Raw genomic sequence first — 23,580 nt, 5'->3', positions numbered from 1 at the left:
TTGGCTGCGCAGCTTCGGAGCCGCGGCTGTTTTGCATGATCGCAGCTCGGGTTTTGACGGCGGCTGTTCGCTTCCAGCCCGACCGTGCCCCGGTCCCCGCTGAACCTTCCTCTCCCTCCAAGCCATCCACCTCCTACCATTCGTTCCTGCTTTCATCCCCCGTGTAAGTCTGGCCATTTGTCTGTCTTTCATGTTGTCTTGGGGTATTAAGTAAGACTGTTTATAGATAAGTTAATAATTGCACTGTGTCTTCTGATTCTTCCATTGCCTTGTATATTACTTTGATTGCTTTTCTTCCTTTAGTTGTGTGTAAATAATAATAAATCCTGTTATTCCCTACTTTGTCTTCTACTTCTTCATGCTCTTTCGGTCGCTTTAGAGGTTTCCATCATTGCACACCTGTGGCACGATTTGGCCAACGTTACGAATATAAATCGGGTCTAGTCTCGGTAAACGGCTCACGCCGCAGTTCGCTTCGCTCGGCGCAAACATCCATTACGCTGCGGCCGTGAGCGGGGAGTATTTCCTTGCGTACCGGGAGGCGCTGGTATTTAGGTCATAGGACGGTTGGGCCTAATACCCTACCCAGCGCCGACCGGGCGTGACGTCATACCCCCGGGACCACGTCTGTCAGTCATCAGCGAGGGGATTAATCCCCCCTCCTTAAAGGGGAAGGCCGACGCTGGGATCCGTAACAATATATATATATATATATATATATATATATATATATATATATATATATATATATATATATATATATATATATATATATATATATATATATATATATATATATATATATATATATACAGTGAACCCTCGTTTATCGCGGGGGTTACGTTCCAGAACCCCCCGCGATAAACGAAAATCCGCGAAGTAGCGACCATATTTTTTATTTATTTATATATTTTAAAGCATTATGAACTCCCCACACTCTTATTAACCTTTCCCATACTCTTATAAACACTTCCTATACTCTTAAACACTTTTTACACTCTTAAACATACGTAATTTTAACAACATATAAAATTCTAATGGGTACTCACCATTGAAGATACTGTAGCTACCCATGGGTTCCCCAAGCAAGACCAGCATCAGAATCTCCTTGCTCCAGCCGGTGACGTCACCGGCGGGGATTCCCGGCGCGAGAGTGGCTGGTCACGTGACCGCTAAAGCGTGCCGCGCTTTGCGGGTATAATCAGCTACACCTGTTGATCACGTGACCACCGATTCACCGAAGCACGCCATGCTTGAGAGGCGTGGCTTTCGGTTTCTGGTTGTGCTTTATAATGCAGCCCGATAAATGGGCTTTTCAGTGTTCCCGAGTTGGTTTTGAGAATAAATATCTTCTCGGACGAGTTTGTGTCTTGCCCGTCATTTCGTCCGTATCAAGCAAGAGCCCCGGCTCTTCAATACTACAACTTGCGTGATGAAGATGATGATGAATTAGCTGTGCAGTACTGATGACGATGAAGGTGATGACGATGATGAATGTACTGGCGTTTTCCATACGCACGACTCTTTGTCTACCCTTCTACTGTACACTATGTACAGTATTTTATTTCTTGTAATATGTTTTAAATACTGTATTTTTCTTATTTCTTTACGTTTTTTAATTTTTTAGGCTAGAAAATGCTTATTTTACCACAAAAATATTTAAAATAATAGTATATAAAAATACATTTATACCGCAAAATCCCGCGATATAGCGAAAAATCCGCGATATAATTTTACATATACTAGCGAGAAAAAACCGCGATGTACCGAATCCGCGAAAAGTGAACCGCGATATAGCGAGGGATGACTGTATATATATATATAATATCCCTGTGCTGCACTTAAAAATGCTTAAAAGTTTTTTTTTCAAATTTAAACTAATCTACAAGTTATCAGGCCAAAAGGATAAATTTCATATTGAAAAAAAGGAAGGCCATCGAGGATGAATGGTAAAAGAGTGAAGATTAGAGGAATGTGTAACGACTGGGAAAGAAGGAAAAGAGGTTTGGAAGAGATAATCGTAAAGGGAGCAATGGCAGGATAATGTATGAAGCATGTGCAAAGGTGATAAGGTGGCACATCTCATCATTGTATACACCATTTGTTCCACATCAGTCTGCATACATTCGTGGACTTTACAAAGACTTCTCTCCGAGATATCCTTATGTGGCTGAGGTCCAAATCCTAAAACTCTTCCATATTAGCCAATGACGTTTACTGTGTTCATTGGCCAAAGGCACTGACACATCTTGGTGAGACAGAGCACATCCGATTTTAATGGGACACTCAATTTATGGTACATGAAGTTTTATGGGATGGCATTCCGGTCGACTTGGTGCCAGTGGTCAATACAAAATGTATGCTTCATATCCCAAAATGGGTAGAAGTTGGACAGAGTATCGTTTCGAGCCTTTACCGATGCATCATGAGAATTTATATGATGGCGTGGCAGGAGTCCATTTTTATTCTCTATAATTTAATCATTGCCACCTCAATATAAGTGCATTATGTATGATGAATAAGCGATCAAAATCTGTGAAAACCTGCTCCTTACAGACATTGACAAATTTATATACACCTCGATCATGTGCTAACACCTTCATCGGAAATACATAAAAGAAGCAGCATACCTCTGTAAGTGCATGCAGCTGGCCCTCGTGCACGCAAGCACCTAAATATCTGATGAGGTAGGGAAGGGAGAAGTGAAATGGTACGGGGTGGAGAGAATAGGTCGTGAGCAGGCAACTTCAAAACAATGGCTCATCCTTTACAATACTTAACGCTCCTTCCAGTACATAAGTAAATATGTATTCTTCCATACTGGTGCAGGCACTCTTCCATATTTATAATGCTCCAAAATATGTCAGCGATTTTCATTGAAAGTGCTGCTGTGATGGCTCATTAAAGTCGCACGGACTTGCTGACAAACTAAAAGAAAAGACCCATTTTAACAAAGGAGATGGACAGTAACTCAAAGCTGTTAATACATAAATGATAATAAGCAGACTACAGATGCTGCTCATTCTCAAACTCATTCATTATTGAACAAACGGTAGCCTTAAGAAACTGATAAACAACATGCACTGCTGTTTTCCCCTTCAATGAAACGTGATCAGGAAGGAAAAGAATTTTGGATGGCAAAATAATATGCGAAAAGTTGGTGATTGTTGCTTTGCACAAACTTTGCCTAATTTGCTACGAAATTTTTTTTGGCAAATATACCTGGAGAGTTAATGCTGCTTTGCGCAAACATTGCCTAATATGCTACAAATTGTTTTGTTTTTTTCAAATATACCTGGAGAGTTAATACGTAGAATTCCTTTTTTTGGGGGGGTTTTGTATCGAGTCGAGGCTCGTATAAGAGTAAACACATTAAACACACTGTTACGGACCCGTCACTTCCGCCATTATTGTTATTATATACTTGTAGGATTTTTAGTTTCAGGTAATATTGTTGTTAAGATTTTGTGTGAAATGGAGATGACTTTAGTAAAAGGTAAAAATAAATGTTTGTGAAGGAAAAAGGAAAACGCGGCAAAGAGACCGGAAGTGGAGAGATCGATATGGGCAGAGAGAGGAGGAGAGAGCTGTGAGTCACGTCGAGGCTGCGAGCAGACGTATTTATATATATTGGTCGCGAATGAGTTGAGGTTTCCCGTGAAAGGGATTGGCTGCGACATCGTCAGATATTGTGAGTGCAATTAAACCTGCGTCTCAGGTTTTATCACCAAGTGTGAGTCGTCATTGGAGAAATGAAGCGCCTCCATTACGGGCCTATATGCCATTTTGTCCTCAAAGAAGAGGCTGTCCTCTTGGTGCATCTTGTTTTGCCGTTGGGTTTTCCATATTGACCTCATCGTGTTTATTGCCACTGGTGTACCTATCGGCTCAATTCCCATATCGACCTCTCACCTCGTAACTCATCATCCACAGCCACGCCAATACCTGCCTGTTTTTTTGCCATTCTGCACGACCTCGAACTTCACCCTGCGTGGAGATTCGTGCATGGACTTTGGGGAATGTTACATTCTACTCACGGTTGGAATATCGTGAGTTCATTGCTTCGAGAACATTGGGAAAAGATGGTACCATCATATGTATTGTTCATGTGATGCAGGTGACATTTTCATTGTACTTTCTTTAATAGTGTTATTATTGTGTACTAGCCGAAACCCGTGGAACATCCACGGAAGGGAGGATGTGGTGTATGGATAGAGTGTACCATTATGGATGGCATAGGGGATTTGCTTGTCCGAGTAAGAGTTAGGAAGAAAGATGAGAATGAAGAGTGCATATATGAACAACGATCGCCGACACCGGCACAAATGCATGCTCTGGATTGTCCACTCAGTGGACGGCTTGCTTTTGCCTTCGCCTGTCCAATCAGCGGACGGCTTGCTTCGCCTTCGCCCAGCAGACGCCAATACGATGGCGTCGTAAGATGGTGTCGTATCGGCAGTTAATCGGATGCTTTTGGGCCCCAACGTCGGCCAATTCAGATTTTTCGAGTATGGCTGTACGTGATAAACAAAGAGCGCGGTTCGTAGATCGTAAATCCATTAGTGCCGTGGGCATCGGGTCACTGGGTGCGGCGTAAAAGGGATAACAAAGTCGAGTCCTTACGCTATTATTATATAGATGTGAGAGTTGTTAAGACAATTACTTGTTTTGTTCTACAATTGCATTGGTGTGGTTTTATCATGGTTTATTAGAAAACGCAAAATAACAAATCTTTCTGCCGTGTTCCCGCTCCAGACTCTGAGATGCAAGGTAACCGGGGTTTGGGGAGGTAATACGTAACACACACAAAAAAAATAAACTGATGCATAAAACATAATAAAGGGAACAGGAGACAAGAGGGGGGAGAGAGAGGGAAGCACACAAGCACAACAACAGTAGAGAACAGAGACGTCGGTATATCTGTGGAAGAGAGGATGCGAGGGTGGGGTAAACGGGATAAAACAAATGGACACTACTAGGAATTTCAGGAAAGAAGTCGGAGATTACAACATGTGGTCGCTGGCGGGGGCGGGGGGCCATGAGGAGAGAAATATATTATTATTGTGGTTTTTTGTGCTTAAGACATGAAAACAAAGGCTAAGGGGAAAGTAGGATGTTGAAAAGAAAAAAAACAGGCAAACAGCGAAAGAATGAACGTGAATAAACAAAAGACCGACGAGGAAAACTGGGCCAGCCTCGAAGGAAGCAGGCCCAAAACACGAATGATGAAACCGACAAATGCACACAAATGTGCACGAATTACAAAAACAAGATCCAACTAGAAATACACCACAGCAAACACATACACAGCAAAATAAACAGTAGACATTCGACAAAAACGATCAGGAGAAAACTTATCTTTGCTAAACGTGGAGCTCAGACAGAACACAGCCTCGCCCAAGGAACCGGAAGTCGAAGCAAAAGTCGAAGTGGAAGTCTTACCCCATGCAGTCTTGAGAAAAAGGACATTGGAAGGATTTTTGTCCACTCTTGCCTTGCATTTCCGAGAAAGATCTATATTTCCTACAAGCCGCCATTTTGTCTGAATCTCGATATTCCCTAACACTGAGAGCACGAGCAGCAAATATGATTAGTTGAGATGGCGTAATATGGCGGAATATTTTGTCCAAGTACAGTACCGTGAAACCCCAACATTCATGGATTCGCAATTCACATAACCGAGCTACTGGCGGGTTCTTTACATGAATACTTGTTCCTACATTCGCAGTCCCCTATGCTCCCGCTACTCATGGATTTTCCAGGCATAAACCATCCTCACCCACCCAAGGACCCCCAACATTGTTGGTATCTTCTGTTTAAGGAAAAAGCGTGGTTCACAGAGACCACTGCAATCTCTATGCATGGATGGAGGAAGGGGGGAAGAAGTTGAAAGTTGGGTTAGGATGTGGGGAGTGGGGTTGCTTGTCATCCTTATATTTATTATTTATTTTTGATCGGGAACCATGAGTGATTATTGAATTATATATCAATTTTTTTTTTTTGGGATACAGAATCGAGGCTCGTCTAAGAGCTAACACATTGAACATGAAAACATGCACAGACACATAAAACATACAATGAAGGGAGCGTAAGAGAGAGGGAAGCACACAAGCACAACAACCGTAGAGAATAGGGACGTCAGTAGATCTGTGGAAGGGGGAGGGCTGGGGAGGAGGGAGGTGTACACGGTATAAAGCAAATGAACACGACTAGGAATTTCACTACTAAGAATTTCAGGAAAAATGATGGGGATTGAAAGAGGTGGACTTGGGGTATTTTAACACGGGCAGAAAAGATCAAGGTTTTGGATGGGGAAGCTAGTTTAAAGACCTGGAGGGAGGAGAGGGATTGAAGAGAGTGTGGGAATTTGTTCCAGAGGCAGCAGAAAAGAGAAATGAAAGAGTGAAGGTGAGCAGAGAGTCTTGATTTTGGCAGTTTCACCAGAAGAGGGTTGCTGGCAGATCTGTGTGTCTTGCAGGAATATTTGGGGGACAGAGCACAGACAAAGCAGAGGGAGCAAGGCCGGAGAGGAGTCGGTAGAAGACAGAAAGACCACCAACCTGCCTGGAGAGAGAGGAGAGAGGAGAGAGGAGAGAGGAGAGAGGAGAGAGGAGAGAGGAGAGAGGAGAGAGGAGAGAGGAGAGAGAGAGAGAGAGAGAGAGAGAGAGAGAGAGAGAGAGAGAGAGAGAGAGAGAGAGAGAGAGAGAGAAAGGCCCTCAGAATCAGCTTCATCACGGGAGATACCAATGATTCTGAATGCTTTGGTTTCAACCGCGTGAAGCCGAGCTACGTGTGACGCAGGAGCACCAGCCCAAATGGAAGAGCAGTACTTTATTGAGCTGCAGATGAAAGCTTTGTGTGTGGTGAGGAGCTCAGACAAGACAATTGTTAAGTTTTAAGTCTCATCATTCCTTTAGTCACCACATGATTATCGTGGATGGTTTACGGTACATAAGTAAAAATGAACTTTTATGTTTGATATAAAATAAAATAAAATTCTAACAAAAGGACTATGATACCAGGACGTTTAAAATTGTGCAATTTAAACTCAACATCTATCTTTGTAAGATAATGCAGAATACCGTATCTTCCTTAAAGCTTAAACTCTAAGGAGTTAAAACGGCAACTATTTCCGGGATCAAGACGTGCTTTGGAGACCACACAAGATTGAAGTCAAACAAACGGTTTGTTTTCAATAAAATAACACAACACTAGCGGCAAAAGAGTGAGCTAACCTTTTGGAATAGTTGACAGCATCTTTATTTGTAAGCATTTTTAATGAAAATGTAGTTATGTGCACTAGTGTTCTTAAACTTTTAAAATATTCCCTCATGAATCACGAGCCTCCGTGAACTTAACCCCCCCTTTTCTCATTGAAACAAAGTCCCGACATTCACAGATTCATGGCGGTTTTCAAGAACATATTCCCCGCAAATGTCGGGGTTTTACTGCACTGCTAAACTGGATGTTTTTGGAAGTACAAAAGGCGATTTGTTATCGAGTGTTCAAGTATATATTTCAATTGAAAGAAAATAAAAGTTTTATAGGCTGCAGGAAATAAACCAAAAATTTTTTTTCGGAGTTTAATTCTGTTGATGTACAGAGGAATACTTTTACACCACCTTATTTACATGTTATATTAGTTTGTCGTGCCTGTTTTTCCTTCATGACCCCTAAAAAGAGTAAATTTCCTGGTTGGAATTATTTTCAATTTAATTTGACGGTCAGGCAGACTAAAAACAATTACCTCACTCCTCTCTGTGTGAATGCACACTCAGGACAAGACAGCATACAATTTGCCAAATTCAGAGCCAAAGTACTGCTACACTGCAGGGTCGTTTTCCGACTCGTGTTCCGATTTGTGTTTTACAGTGTTCAAAATATTAAATTGAATTGACATCAAGTCATTCCTCGATAATAGACTGTTGTCTGTCGACAGACAGACAGAATGAACCAATTGCTAAACCCCGTTTTTTGCTTTGCAAGGGGATGGGAGGGTAATGAAGTTTGTGAAGAGGGAACATTCCAAAATTAATCGCAAAATATAGATGGCTAGTGGCTACCCAAACATGAAAATTTTGCTTCCACTTTTAAGTGCTTCACTGATCAGATGTTAAGTGTAAAACAAACAAAGCCAAGGACAAAATATCGAGAAACCTCTGACTAGTGGCAATGGCCCTTGATCACGACTTGCATACATTGCGGCATCAACTCCTCAAGTTTCTGGGTTATTTCAGCAATCTCAACTCCAAGTCATATGGGAATCCGATTTTTAAAAGAGTTAGGCTCTGTGGATTGTCGTGGTCACAAATTCTTTACCAATGTCTGTTAGGCAGTGTACAGTGTGATGTTATCGCTTGTATGCCTATCATTCAATATGAATCAAATTGTTTGATAATATAATAGGTGTGTGTAATGCTTGTTGATGTGATTGATATGTTTGTTCTAAAAGTTGAAGAAAGCAAAAGTAAAAAGAAGACAAGTTACAATGTAGTTAGAGCCAGTTGTCAGTTGCTTTGCTGTGTACAGTGTTATGTCGGAGTGGTGCATTTACTGCTTGTGCTTTGACTTTGAAATAAACTCAAGTTTGGAGTTTGCCTGTTTGGACATCGACCGGGTAAATAACTTTAGGGTTTTGTGACAGTGGTATTTGCTCTGCTGCAGAACCCAACATAAACTAAATGGGCAATAAAGATAGTGATGTTGTTCATTTTACAAGTCTGTAATCACAGTCAATGCAGTTGCAACTATAACGGCACTCAGTAGAGAGCATACCTCCACCTGGTTGGCCATATCACTCAATGGTGAAGAAGCACATAAATTTTTTTACGAGCTGGATCCGGATCTTCACCAAAATTGAATCGATTCTTCCTTGTCACATACACAACATGATCAACAAGTTTCGTCCAAATCCATCCATAACTTTTTGAGATATCCTGCTATGTATCGTTTTTGGCCTGATCTCCAAATGGTGAAGAATCACTTAAAAAATTAAGTAATGCTCATATCGGAATCCATATTCAGATCTTCACCAACATCGAATCAAATCGTCCTTGTCAGACACCCAACCGGTCCACCAAGTTTCGTCCAAATCCGTCCACAACTTTTTGAGATATCCTGCTATGTATCGTTTTTGGCCTGATCTCCAAATGGTGAAGAATCACTTAAAAAATTAAGTAATGCTCATATCGGAATCCATATTCAGATCTTCACCAACATCGAATCAAATCGTCCTTGTCAGACACCCAACCGGTCCACCAAGTTTCGTCCAAATCCGTCCACAACTTTTTGAGATATCCTGCTATGTATCGTTTTTGGCCTTATCTCCAAATGGTGAAGAATCACTTAAAAAATTAAGTAATGCTCATATCGGAATCCATATTCAGATCTTCACCAACATCGAATCAAATCGTCCTTGTCAGACACCCAACCGGTCCACCAAGTTTCGTCCAAATCCGTCCACAACTTTTTGAGATATCCTGCTATGTATCGTTTTTGGCCTGATCTCCAAATGGTGAAGAATCACTTAAAAAATTAAGTAATGCTCATATCGGAATCCATATTCAGATCTTCACCAACATCGAATCAAATCGTCCTTGTCAGACACCCAACCGGTCCACCAAGTTTCGTCCAAATCCGTCCACAACGTTTTGAGATATCCTGCTATGTATCGTTTTTGGCCTGATCTCCAAATGGTGAAGAATCACTTAAAAAATTAAGTAATGCTCATATCGGAATCCATATTCAGATCATCACCAACATCGAATCAAATCGTCCTTGTCAGACACCCAACCGGTCCACCAAGTTTCGTCCAAATCCGTCCACAACTTTTTGAGATATCCTGCTATATATCGTTTTTGGCCCTATCTCCCAATGGTGAAGAATCACTTAAAAAATTCTAGTAGCCGGATCCGAATCCGGATAGTCACCAAAATCTGATCATTTCATCCTTGTCACGTACGCTATATCTCTGCCAAATTTCGTTCAAATCCGTCCACAACTTATTGAGATATTTTGTTCACAAACGGACAGACAAACAGACAGACAGGCAGGGGTGAAAACATAACCTCCATCCACCTTTAGTGGCAGAAGTAAAAAGTAGAAAATGTAAAAAATAATCTGGGCTGGTGCAGTCCTCAGAGAAGCCCCACCCAAAAATATTAATCAACCATAAGCATCTTGAAATTAATTAAAGGTGGCAGAAGTGGAAACAATCAGGGGTCATCAACACCAGGTTTTCACTTCAAAATAAATAAAGATTAGACTTAAAGTCTAAAGTCTTTTATATATATATATATATATATATATATATATATATATATATATATATATATATATATATATATATATATATATATATATATATATATATATACTTACTGTATATACACATATATTAAATCCCTGGTGTTGGGCTAGCGGCTAGGGTGTCGGCTTAGGATCCTAGGATCCTGGGTTCGAATCCCGGTCGATCGCCGAATTAACGCCAGGGGGGTTGACTCAGCCTGTCATCCTTCCGAGGTAGGCTAATTGAGTACCAGTTCACTGGTAATTCCCTGTTTGTCGTTGAAGGCGGCAAAAAGGGTTGGCGTCAGGAAGGGCATCCGGCCGTAAAACATTGCTTCAAAAAGGGGACCAAAAAACAACAACTACCACGGTCCCCGAAAAGGCCAACCCCCGCTTTGCGGGGAAAAATGGCCTCTAAACGGTGGTTTTTATACACATATATACATATACATATACATACATACAAATATACAAATATGCTTCATGGCCCAGGCAAGCGTCTTTTTCTTATTTTGCCATGTGGGCAATGGCTTTCTTACTGCCACTCGACCTGTCAAACCTGCAGCTCGAAGTCTTCTCTTCACAGATGAAACTGAGACTTGCTTACGTCGACCAGTGTTAAGCTGTTGTCCTGTGAGCCGCCTATCACGCAAGCTGTGGACTCTCAGAAACTTGTCTTCTGATTCTGTTGTGGCTTTGGGTCTGCCAGACCTCTTCCTGTCAGAGTTCCTCCAGTTTCCAAGTGCCTTTTTATGGTGTAGGAAACTGTACTCACTGACACCTTGGCTTTCTTTGCAATTTCTCTAAAGGAAAGACTTACACTTTTAAGGGTTATAATGGTCTGTCTGTCTTCCTCTGTTAATTGCATTTTTCTCACCGTTATGATAGCAATATACTACTTCCTGCAGTGCAAGATTGTCCAAATAATGCTTCAGAGGGTGTAATAACAGTCTGTTCCAATACTGCTTTTATACAGACAGGGGGTTTGTAATCAAGTAATCAGCAGAGGTTGGGACACCTGTAGGAATTGTTTGCATCAACTTTCAAGGCTTAATTTACTTATATTGCTGCAGAACAGTTGTAAGTTGTTAACCCATTACTTGTTCCCTGAAGAAGGCCTTTTTTTTTTTTTTACAATATAACTGTGCAATTTACATTATGTTCCCGTTTTTGCAAACCTAAACTTTTTTTTTTTAACCTCGAGCAGTTTACTGCTTACCTTTGTACCATTTCAGGTTATTCAATGGACTTGAATTGCTTAAATTTCAATAAAAACTGGAAAAATTGAGGTGTTCTAAAACTTTTGACCGGTAGTGCACACGCACACGCGCTCGCGTACACACACACACACACACACACACACACACACACACACACACACACACACACACACACACACACACACACACACACACACACACACACACACACACACACACACACACACACACACACACACACACACACACACACACACACCAAGTTTAAAGAACCAAACCAACTCGTAAAAAGAAGGTATGTTACATAATTCTGACCAATTGTAATAACAATGCCATCGTCGCTACGGTGGCCTCTAGTCATCATAACTCTCATTCCTGAAAGCACACCTGAGCACGTTAGGATGCCACAGCCGGTTAAGTAGTTGAACCTCGACCAGCATATTGAAGCGGTTCCCTTTCTGTACATTCATCTTCAATGCCATCACCCGTCCTGTTGCTTTGTGCTTTACCTGAAAGAAAAAAAGAAATTGACAAATCAATCTTCTGAAGATCCACCAGGGGGCACTTAACAATAAGAAAAAGTACTTGAGAGAACATAGATATATAAACACATCCACAATACTTCTTTATTTGGCCCAATTCTTTCAGGAACTAGCTGGCCAGGTCTGATGTTCGCTTGAAGGTGGCAGGAAGTTGTAATTTGTTCAGCGTGCTAGTGATAACTCGCCTACTCTTCGTGAAAGACAACATGGGATCTTCAACGCCGACAAACTAACACTTTGCAGAAAGGACAGTTAGCTTAACATCCATTCAAGGGAAAGAGCACTTTGTGATGAAACGTCCTGCCTGCGAAACAACAATCCAAGATTTTATAGATGAACTGAGAATCAAATCCAGGCTAAACAGCTGAAGGATGAGCGCACAGTGTCTGCACCATTCTATCAGACTAAATAAACATTCTTCTTCTTCTCCAGTCGATCCTTAGACCAAACTCACATGACATTGATATTCAGCTTCCGATCATCTTGATCAAGCGTTCCTCTGTCTCCAAACCCAATATCCTCCAACATGTTGATTGTTGATGTAGTTGAAAGCTGGTCTGCCCCGCTCCGGCCTTCCATGTTTAGGTGTCCAGAGTAGAAAATAGGAAGCAGTTTCGTTTTTGCGGCTGTAGCGGTGCCCAGCAATCCTGAGACGTCTTCTAATTTTAACCACCAGCCTTGGAAGAGAACCATCAAGCTCTTTATTTGTCATATGTTCAGAACGATGGACATTGAAAGCTGAAGGAAGAAGTCGAGTCCAGAGGGTTTTTTTATTTATAAATAATCATGTACCTAGAAATAATAATCGGTGTATGATTTGATTCAGGAAATGATGTTCAGAGGAACTTCTCTTTCTTTTACCCTAAATTGTGGGATAATTTAAAATGTGTGTATATATATATATATCTATCTATAATTCCAGTAATCTCTGTGTGTATGTGTGTGTGTATGTATGCGACAACGATTTCTCGACAACTACCGGTCCGATATACTTTAAACTTGCCAGGTATATTGCTGGGGACCCGAGGATGTGCCTTTTCAAGGTTTGAAATTAATCGGACAAGTACTTACCGAGCTATGGCGATTTAGCCGTTCGCCGTTCGCTTTGGCGTTGCGAATGGACCAAACCATTGCATGTAAATAGAGGGGGGGGTTCTGTGGTCGTTGCGAATGGACCAAACCATTCATGTAAATAGAGGGGGGGGGGGGGGTTCTGTGGTCGTTACTGCCACGTGGTTTCAAAGTTTTTTTTTGTTGTTGTTGTTTGCACGCATGATTTTTTGCACCCACGTACGGGCACGCCCTAGGATGTTTACACACACACACCCCTACACAAATTTTTTTTTTTTTTTTTTTTTGGCAAGGAACGGGCACCCACGTACGGGCACGTCCTAGCTTATATATAGTACGGGCATGCCCTAGTATATATAAATTGAATTTTGGATGGAAAGTTTCATGCACTAGAAAAAAAAAAAACACTTGCAAAGTGTATTTCAGGATCAAATTGCCACAAAATGGACATGACAAAAATAAATCAAGGTTCTTTCAGGTGTGCTGAAAACCATAATAAAGGAGGTTATTTTGAGATTTGACCATTTCACAGTCAATGGTTAAGCAAGGGACATGTGGGTGCCGGAATAACCTGCTACTCCAATAATTAATAACAGCATTTCAATTAAAAGCAATCCCTTTTTGTGAAAGCTGTTGGAATCAGGGACTTGTGACAAATCATATTGCAGCAAAACAGAACGAAGGTTTATGGGAATTATTTGCTGCCATGTGAACTACGGTGATCTGCGAGTGAGGCTCGTGTGCCTTCACAGTCACTTCACACAAACGCACCATGTGTAGAAATACATCAAGGGCGTTTGACTGTGTAAAACCAGTGCGAGTGTCATATCTACAATCCAATCGTTGCTTGGAATGATCAACATCGCTGTACTTGTGCAAATAAATTTATTATCCGCATTTTGTCTGAACATTGTAGGCCTGCATGTTGAGGTTTGGTCCAAAGCAAATCCTGAGGTGCAGTGTTTTCAATCCTCTGAAGTCTCGTCGCCGGCCGGACAGTTCCAATCTCGTTCATAACTTACGTAAACAATGCAATAAACATCGCAAGGCTTGAATCATGACGAAACACATGATAGGAGGCAAGAACCACACCATTTTACCTGCATCTCACGAAGACATCCACGTTTCTTTCAAGTCCCAGACACTTTGGACTTTTTTTGTTTATTTCTACATTTATCAAAGACTTTATGCTTAAGGATGAAATAAATCGCAAAGACATGAGTACACACAAGCACACAATTACAAGTGTTACAAGGACATTAGTAGATAATACATAGATCAATATATACACGGTGTCCATAAAGTCATTGCACAACTTTAAACTTTTATAACTTTTGATGCACTTGTCAATTGCATTTCAAAATCATCAATTTTCATCTGAAAAACAGTCGATTTTCATCTGATTGACTTGAAAATTATACAGCAAATGCACAGTGCCTCACTGAACTGGGAAACCGACTATTTTAAGGTCAAAGGTCAACTCAAGATGAAACTTCTGAAAAATCATCCATTTTAATTCAATTGACCCCAGCTTTGATTAAGATCGTCAATTTTAATCTTAATGAAATTGACAATTTGGTATATCCATGGCAACCTTTTTTTCTGGGGGGGGGGGGGGGGACCAATTTGGGTGTGTGACAAGACCAAATCGATTCGATTTTGGTGAAGATCTGAATATGGATTTGGATACGAGAGATATTCAATTTTTTAAAAGTGATTCTTCACCATTGAACGATCGGGTGGAAAGTGATATATAACATGATATTTAAAAAAAGTTGTGGACAGGTTATGACTAAAATTAGGGTAAGAGTTGGTTAGGTGACAAGAAAAGCCGATTAGATTTTGGTTCAGGTCCAAATCCAGATCCGGCCTATCAGTGGGATACAGAACGTAAAGTGTTCGGCCTGGCAGAGGTAAGCGCTCTCCTGAGTGTCCTTCTCGTTCATAAAGCATTTACCCTATGCAGTTCAAACTTTTAGCCTTCAACATAACAGCCATATTTCCTAATACATCATTCAATCCAATTTCCCAATTTGTTGAAAACATTCTCCAGTTGCTGCTGAATAATTTAATGAATTGCATTTGTGATCGTTGCTCTCAGTTCTTCCATAAAATGTGTGGTTTTGATGATTACAGTGAACAACAGTTTTACCTAGACACATAAAACGTAGTCCAATGGGGACAGTTCATATGAATGAGGTGGCCAAGCAATTGGTCCACGTTGACCGATCCACTTGTCCAGGCAGACATCCTTCAAGATACGTCGCACATTCGAAGCACAGTGGCAGAGAACCATGTCTTGCTGATACAAGGTGAAATGTGAAACAATTGATCGTCGTAGCTCGAGAACAAATAAATTGTACAGCATTGCAAAGTAAGGTTCACCATTGACTTGTTTTTCCCAAAAATGAAAGGACTAATGATGCGTGGCTCCCTGAGACACAACCAGACATTGATTTTTCGAGTCTCTTCAATGTTATCAGACTTCCTGATGTTTTTCCGTCCCCCAAATGTGGTAATTGTGGAGATGACTTCACCACTGATGTAGAAGGTGCCTCATCAGAAAACGTCAACTCATCAGGAAACCCAGGGGAATTGTGGATTTAACAACAGCAATAACAACAGCAATAACAACAACTTTAACAACAACAACATCAACAACGAGAACGACATTCGGTAGAGAGTGTCCCCCTGCCAGGCTGAACAGTTTACGTTTTGTATCCCACTGAAAGATCTGAACTGGATCCAGAACTGAACCAAAATCTCATTGGCTTGTCCTTGCCACCTAACCATCTAATTTACCTAATTTTGTCACAAGTCTTCCACAACATTTTGAAATATCATGCGATACTGTATATCGCTTTTGGTCTCATCATTCAATGATGAAGAATCCCTTGGAAAAATTATATGATCCCGATCCGGATCCAGATTCGAATCTTCACCAAAACTGAATCAATTCCTCCATGTCACACACCCAACACCACCTACCAAGTTTCCTCCGAATCCACCCACAATTTTGAGATATATTGCTATATATTGGTTTTTGCCCTATCTCTCAATGGTGAAGAATCACATTAAAAATTATTGGATCCAGATCCGGATCAGAATCTTCACCAAAGTCGAATCATTTCGTCGTTGTCACACACATACCCAACCTCTCCACCAAATTTCATCTGAATCCGTCCACAACGTTTTGAGATATCCTGTTCACAAACAAACAGACAAACAAACAAACAAACAGGGGTGAAAACATAACCTCCATGCATCTTTGGTGGAGGAGGTAATAAGGAAACTTGATAAATTCTGGTTTCATACGCCATTTATCATTTGTTTATATCGTGTGTACATCAAAAGTTGTAAAAGTTTAAAGTTGCACAAGGATTTTATTGACAACGTTTATATGGGATTTTAAATTGCGATCAAAGTGTCAGGAACTCTGGGCTCAGATGGTAACAACAAACAGGCCAACACGTACATTTAAACTGATGCTTTTGCTCCATCAAAAAGGGTAATGTTTCTCACAAACATCTCGGTGCATACAAGGCACGGCAAGCAAGCAATATACCACAAATACGAGCGATGAATTTTAATTTAACGACCTCTACTATGTTAAAAATACGTGTTGGCTCTTTTCCTCTTTTAGAGTTTCTAGGTCACCAGGCTGCTCCAACATAATTCCCTTTAAAGCCAAGGTTATCATCAGCAATCGGGTTTCAGAATCAATTATAATTATGAGCATAATGAATCCGCATATCGCTGGTGCATCTGACGTGGGAAGCACATCATCAAAACGGCATGGAAACTAGTACAGTACATTCAGACCTGCAGCAAAGGCTAAGATTAATCCAGCTATGCAGTGCTTATGAAACCAAAGGGTAACAGCCCTAACCTCCTAATCCTTTACACGCTGCCGCAACCAGGTCTCATGGCCTGTGTATAAACTGTGTACATCTTTGAAATAAACATGGCTTAACACCAAGCGCACTGTCCTTCTCGTCAAAACTTGAAGAGCTTGTTGATAAAATGCCTTGATCTGCTCTCTCACATTTACTGCAGCCGCACACAGTGTTAATGGCATGGCCAAGATCAACTCCATCTCGATGTTGGCCAAAGTGGCAGTTTGATTGCTGCTGTTACAAACAATCTGCATACAAAAGCACACGTCCTGAAAAACAAGTGCAATGTGTTCCACACTGATAGACATTTTCAGCTCAAGTTTATTATGGTAAGGTGTCAGCTTTTCATATATTTTCTTTTAAAGCAACACACCTGGGGTTATTGTGATAGTAAGTTTTGTTGAGTCTCTTTCCCACACATTTCAGGAGAACTAGGAGAAGCCCAAGATAAAGATATCACGATATTTAAAAAAAAAAGAAACAAAATGAGGCCTTTTATTCTTTCACCTGTTGAAAGAGCTCAAAAATTGAAGGTTATATATTTAACAGCAAATAAGAAAAATAATTCGGGAGTAATCGAGGCAGCAGTCTGTTGTCTATACTCTGCTTGGGTTGAATTTTTTGTCTGATTGAAAACATTTTTTTCCTGCAGGTTTGGATTAATTTGAAGCGTTTACTTAGTATTTTCGTCATATATATATATATATATCTTCTATCTAAATATATACAAAAGAAAGTTTTTGTTTGTTTGTTTGTTTGTTTGTTTGTCTGCACACGCTAATCTCCTGAACAGTGAAAGATAGGAGGAAACCTCTGAAACAAAAAATGTCAGGACAGGCCCCGGGAAGGTTATAGGCTAGGTGGCGAGGCAGGTCGAGGCCACCTCGGCCGGGCTGGGCCCATTTCGCAATTAAAAGCTGAGCTGAATTATAGTAGGCAATCTTCTACGGCCGTGAGTAAAAGCTGAATTATGGTAGTAAATGCATTCAAAAAGAACCAAAACTGTCGGGACGGGCCCGGGAAGGTAATAGGCTAGGTGGCGAGGCCGGTCGAGGCCGCCTCGGCTGGGCTAGGCCCATTTCACAATTAAAAGCCGAGCTGAATTATCGTAGTCAATCTTCTACGGCCGCGAGTAAAAGCTGAATTATCGTAGTAAATTCATTCAAAAAGAACCCGGGCAACGCCGGGTGCATTCGGCGGGTATATCTCTCTCTATATATATATATAAAAAAGAAAGTTTTTGTTTGTTTGTCTGCACGCGCTAATCTCCTGAACGGTGAAAGATAGGAGGAAACCTCTGAAACAAAAAATGTTGGGACGGGCCCCGGGAAGGTTATCCTCTTGGTAAGTGTGACGTAACAGGTGCGTTTGGATCCGGAAACAGAATTATGATGCGGCGCGTTACGTCACGGCTTACCAACAGGATATCACAACCGATATGCTCTCCCTTTACGTTTTTCATTCAGTGTGAAAAACAAACAAACCAATTGTTAAAATGATTATCAAATATCGAACGCATCGGCGTTACTGGTTTTCCAACGACACAGTACTTATAGGCCCGGCAGAAGGATCATGTTATTACCCAACCCTTGTGGGGTATATTGATCACAGTAGATCTTCGCTGAGTTCTGTAAGTAAAACTTACCTCACAGATGTCGGGATTCCTCCAAATTTCTTTGTTTAATGTTATAAACGGCATTAGCGACTATTAAAAAAGCTAATAATATGTTTATGGCTTATAATATTGTTATGGTTTTTAGAACCTTCACTAGTAAATTTTGGTAAATGTTTCCCTTTTAAATGATCCCCTGTAAATATCCCCATCAATTGGCTTTATTAAAGATTGCACCCTAGTTGGTCCATGTACAACACGTAGAGAACCATAGGACCACTCTGTAGTTATTTCATTTTTATGTGTTTCAGTTAAGGATCTGTTCCCAATAGTTGAATCTGCGTTGCATTAATCAAATAAGATAGGCCCCTTTCAATTTCCCCAATCATCTCCGCTCTTCAAAGTGCAGTAACAGTAGAATAGTGTTCGCTGCCGTTTGCCTTGGGCTGTTTGCTGGCACCAAGCCGCCATTACGCACGCGGTCTCAAGCCGAGGAAAAAGTGGGCGGAATCACAAGAACAAGGTGTGGCACGTCGACTCACCATCAGAGGTGGAGCCAGGGAGCCCTTGCCGGCCAACCAGCGCCGAGGTGAGCCGACCGGTAGGCGTGTCATCGGAGCCGGCGGCTTGATACCACAACGGACAATAAAAGCGGTTGCGAGGGACTGCTTGGACAGATGAGGTGAGAAGGAGATCAGACGAGTGAGAAGGTACAGATGAGGTGAGAAGGAGTTCGGGTCGATGAGCTGGAGCGGAGCTGAGAGTGCGCCATGCGCCACGGACTGCTTTTGGTACGAGCTGCGCCACGAACTGCTGATGGTAACGGACTGCGCAGGGGACCGTTGATGATACGAACCTTGTTCGAGAGAGAGAGAGAGAGAGAGAGAGCGTTGGCACGAGCCACATATTACGTACGCCGTATCCCAGTTTCCCCGATATACAGACTTGGCATTTAATATGGAATATTTTTTTTGTGGGGGTGAACTTACTTTTCAAGATGTCTTAGAACCAAAAGTTCATTGGAATTATGTTGAATTCTAGATTTTGTTAGTGTGACCTTTAAAAGAAACAAAAACCACATTTGACATTTCGAAACAAATAAATTGATCCTTGAAAGTGATGTAAACTGATATCGAACTCAATTCATGGACAGTACTGTGTTAAACTTCTGTACGTTTTCCAGAAGTATCTCTTTATTTTGCACATTAGCCAAAAAATCTTTTAGTTCAGTACTTCGTGTAACCCCCACGAGCATTCAGGAGAGCACGTACACGTTGAGGCATGCTGTTCACGAGATTTGCCAAGGTTTGGACAGGAATTGCTTGCCATGCAGTGACAATAGCCTGCTGCAATTCACGCACAGAGGTCGGCTGCTGGTCCCAGTGGTCGATTTGATGCGTTAATTCTGCCCACAAGTTCTCTATCGGATTCATATCTGGGGACATGGCAGGCCACTCCATATGCTCTACACCACGGTCAGCAAGAAAGTGTTGGATCATGCGAGCACGATGAGGCCGTGCTTTGTCATCTTGGAAGACAATGTTTCCTCGAAAGGATGCACGAGCAAATGGAAGCAATGTTTCTTCCAGAATGGCCCTGTACTTGAACTGGTTCAGGTTTCCATTCAGAACAACCAGGTCAGTTTTGCCCCCTGCATGAAAAGCAGCCCAAACGGTCACCCCACCACCTCCAGCTTGGACTCTTGGCACTATACAATCTTTGTTGTAGGCTTCATGCACTTGTCTGCGCACTCGGACACGGCCATCTTGACGATGGACCAGTAATCTAGACTCTTCACTGAAGATCACGTGATTCCAGTGTCCTGGCTGCCATTGACGGTGCTCTCTGGCCCACTGCAATCGGCGCTGGCGGTGTTGTCTGGTCAGGCGTGGCTTTCTCAGGGGACGCCTGGCACGATAGCCTGCTTGAACCAGCCGTTGGTTGACTAGCCTTCTGGATACAGGCCCATTTGTCAGTTGCTGCCACTCAGCCCTAAGCCGATTAGCTGACTTGGTACGGCCATTGCGGACTAACCGGTGCAGCTGGTGATCATCCCTCCTTGTGGTTCTGCGGGGACGTCCTGGCCTCGGTATTGGAGTAGGGACACCCCTCTGAGTATTTCGTTTCAGGATCTTTGACACCTGACCTTGAGTGATGCCATACTGCCGAGCAATAGCACGCTGTTTCATGAAGTAATTTCGTAAAGCCACCACTCCATGACAAATAGCATTGTCGAGTTGACGGACCTTCTCCAGAGGAAGCGGCAATAACTTTTGAAGACGTGCAGCAGTTGTTTTCCACTAATACAGAACGACACAACCCTTGTATACCCGACTGTGAAGCCAATCATCAAATGCACCTGTCCGTACATTTTGCCACGCCACCTGTGATATACTCCTGTTGTTGACTTCTTGCTGCAACAGACAATCAGTGACATGGTTCTTGTAACAAATAAATCACTAAAGTGTAAAAGAAACTCACCAGATTGATATACTGAGTTACGAAAGTAAACCCAAGTCAAGAAAAAAAAAAAATTCCATATTAAATGCCAAGTCTGTACGTATATATCTATATGTATATATATCTATATATATCTATATATATCTATATATATCTATATCTATATCTATATCTATATCTATATCTATCTATATATCTATCTATATCTATCTATCTATCTATCTATCTATCTATATATATATATATATATATATATATATATATATATATATATATATATATATGTATATATATATATATATATATATATATATATATATATATATATATATATATATATATATATATATATATATATATATATATATATATATATATATATATATATATACATATATATATATATATATATATACATACATATACATATACACATATATACATATACACATATATACATATATATATATATACATATATATATATATTTTGCAGTTTTGGGAAACCGCTGAGAGGTAATGGCAACCACCATACAGGTCCCTTCGAATAGTTATTTCATAGCAGACCATTATCTTAGCCCCTTACCCTTATTTTGGGTTTGTATGTTGTCATGCGTTGGGAAAGGGAAAGATCGGTCTCCACTCATCTTACTATAATTCACCAAATGTCCGTCCGTCTGTCTGTCTGTCTGTCCGTTCGTTCGTTCGTTCGAAGGTACCGTAAAAACTGCTGAACCGATCGCAACGATATTTTGGGTGGATAATCCTGGGATCTCCAGGAGTAAAATAGGCTATTTAGTTTTCCCAATTTCAGCTTTGGTCTCCAGTATTCTCAGGTTTGGACTCCCGCATAACATTCGTGTTCGCATAACGTTCAATGTGACGATGTTTTCATTGTGACGATGTTGTTTTCCCGGGTGCCGCACAAACGGCTGCACCGATCGAACTCGGTGACCTCGGACAAAGACCTTTTATAAGGGCGCGGGTTGAATCCCTGCTTGAGAGAATTCTAACCCATTTCAACTGAAGGAAACACGTATCGGGAGTACATACGACATCGCGATTGTGAACACGATTATCGATCACGATCATCACGATCATAGTGTATCGATCACTGTGGGACATTTGGTGAATTACAGTTAGATACTGTTTAGATTTTGATGATTCGCGTGTGATATGATTTAACGGATGTTTATAGGAATCGTTTAAAATAAAAAAAGCCTTCAATTTCTGATATTTTACCTTTTCATTTGGGCCTCCCAATTGAAGCCCCGCTCGTATGGCAGGTACCATTGCTAGTAAGGGATAATTTACCAGGCAGGGCATGCAGGCTCAAGGCACACCATCCAAGCACCAGGTAAAAGTTCCTATGAGAGAGTTTGTGGGGGGCAGGGGAAGCGAAACTCCACCGATCAGGGCCTTAGTCACTTCGGGACAGCTTGTGGGGTGGAGTAACGGGCTCACCAATCATGAACCACGACACCCACCGACCCATGTATATATTTATGTGTGTATACATAAATATATATACAGTGGAACCTTGACTTACGAGTTTAATTCGTTCTGTGACCGAGCTCGTAACTCAAATTGCTCGTTTCTCAAATCAAATTTCCCCATTAAAATGCATTGAAATGCTATTAATCCGTTCCAGCCCGCCAAAAACCACACCAATTTTTTTTTAAATATACAGTATATATAAAAATATCTCGCGCTTTATATTTCACCTGTATGCAGCATACAAGTTGGCAGGATGGCCTGGACTGGAGGTACGCACACTTGACTCTAAACTGTCCAGCCTGGGTTTGAATCCCGACCCAGCTATAACCTGTCATGGGTGAATCACAGGCAGGGTGATTCATCAATGTGTGTACCGCTAAACTGGGCGCCCCGTTTGCGTCCCATTAGTTGTTGGATGTTAAGGATCTCACCGTGTTTTCCACAAAGAGAAGGCGAGCTATCGCCGGCACTCTGAACAAGTTGTGGCCTGGCATGCTCTTCTCCTCTGCCGTTATATACGTCCTCCTCGGCACCTCGCTCATGTTTTTCGACGATTGCGTGTTTTATATCCAAGCACAAGTTTTATATAAAACACGACGATTGCGTGTTTAATATCCACAAGTTGTGGCCTGGCATGCTCTTCTCCTCTGCCGTTATATACGTCCTCCTCGACACCTCGCTCATGTTTTTCGACGATTGCGTGTTTTATATCCAAGCACATCATCCTCTTCTTCTTCTCAGTACCGTGTTTTCCACAAAGAGAAGGCGAGCTATCGCCGGCACTCTGAGCAAGTTGACGGCAGAGATACTGTACTTGCACGGCAAGATAACCACGTGACCGGAACCCACCTGGCGGCGTAAACTCAAAATAACCAACATGCGAAAACAAAAATGCAGCGCTATACGACAGAGATACTGTACTTGCACGGCAAGATAACCACGTGACCAGAACCCACCTGGCGGCGTAAACTCAAAATAACCAACATGCGAAAACAA

The 23,580-nt window shown here is 41.4% G+C and overlaps 1 protein-coding gene across 5 annotated transcripts in view; it reads right to left on the bottom strand.

Moving 5' to 3' along the window:
* The window catches only part of LOC137421458 (dual specificity testis-specific protein kinase 2), a 174,301-nt gene that overhangs the window by 62,807 nt on the left and 87,914 nt on the right, over window positions 1-23,580 (bottom strand). For 4 of the 5 annotated variants that reach the window (XM_068107555.2, XM_068107560.2, XM_068107558.2 and 1 more), the window contains exons 2-3: window positions 11,895-12,016; window positions 2,631-2,679 (exon numbers count right to left, since the gene is read on the bottom strand). In XM_068107555.2, the coding sequence (XP_067963656.2) occupies window positions 2,631-2,679; window positions 11,895-12,016 (171 nt within the window). Of the gene's footprint in view, window positions 1-2,630; window positions 2,680-11,894; window positions 12,017-17,165; window positions 17,265-19,170; window positions 19,485-23,580 lie in introns of all 5 variants that reach the window. The other variant, XM_068107556.2, reaches the window with a different exon arrangement.

The sequence above is a fragment of the Myxine glutinosa genome, chromosome 2, assembly GCF_964187855.1.
Source record: "Myxine glutinosa chromosome 2, kmMyxGlut1.1, whole genome shotgun sequence".
Classification (NCBI taxonomy): domain Eukaryota; kingdom Metazoa; phylum Chordata; class Myxini; order Myxiniformes; family Myxinidae; genus Myxine; species Myxine glutinosa.
The sequence above is the reverse complement of the archived record's forward strand: the minus strand, read 5'-3'. Positions and strand labels throughout refer to the sequence as shown.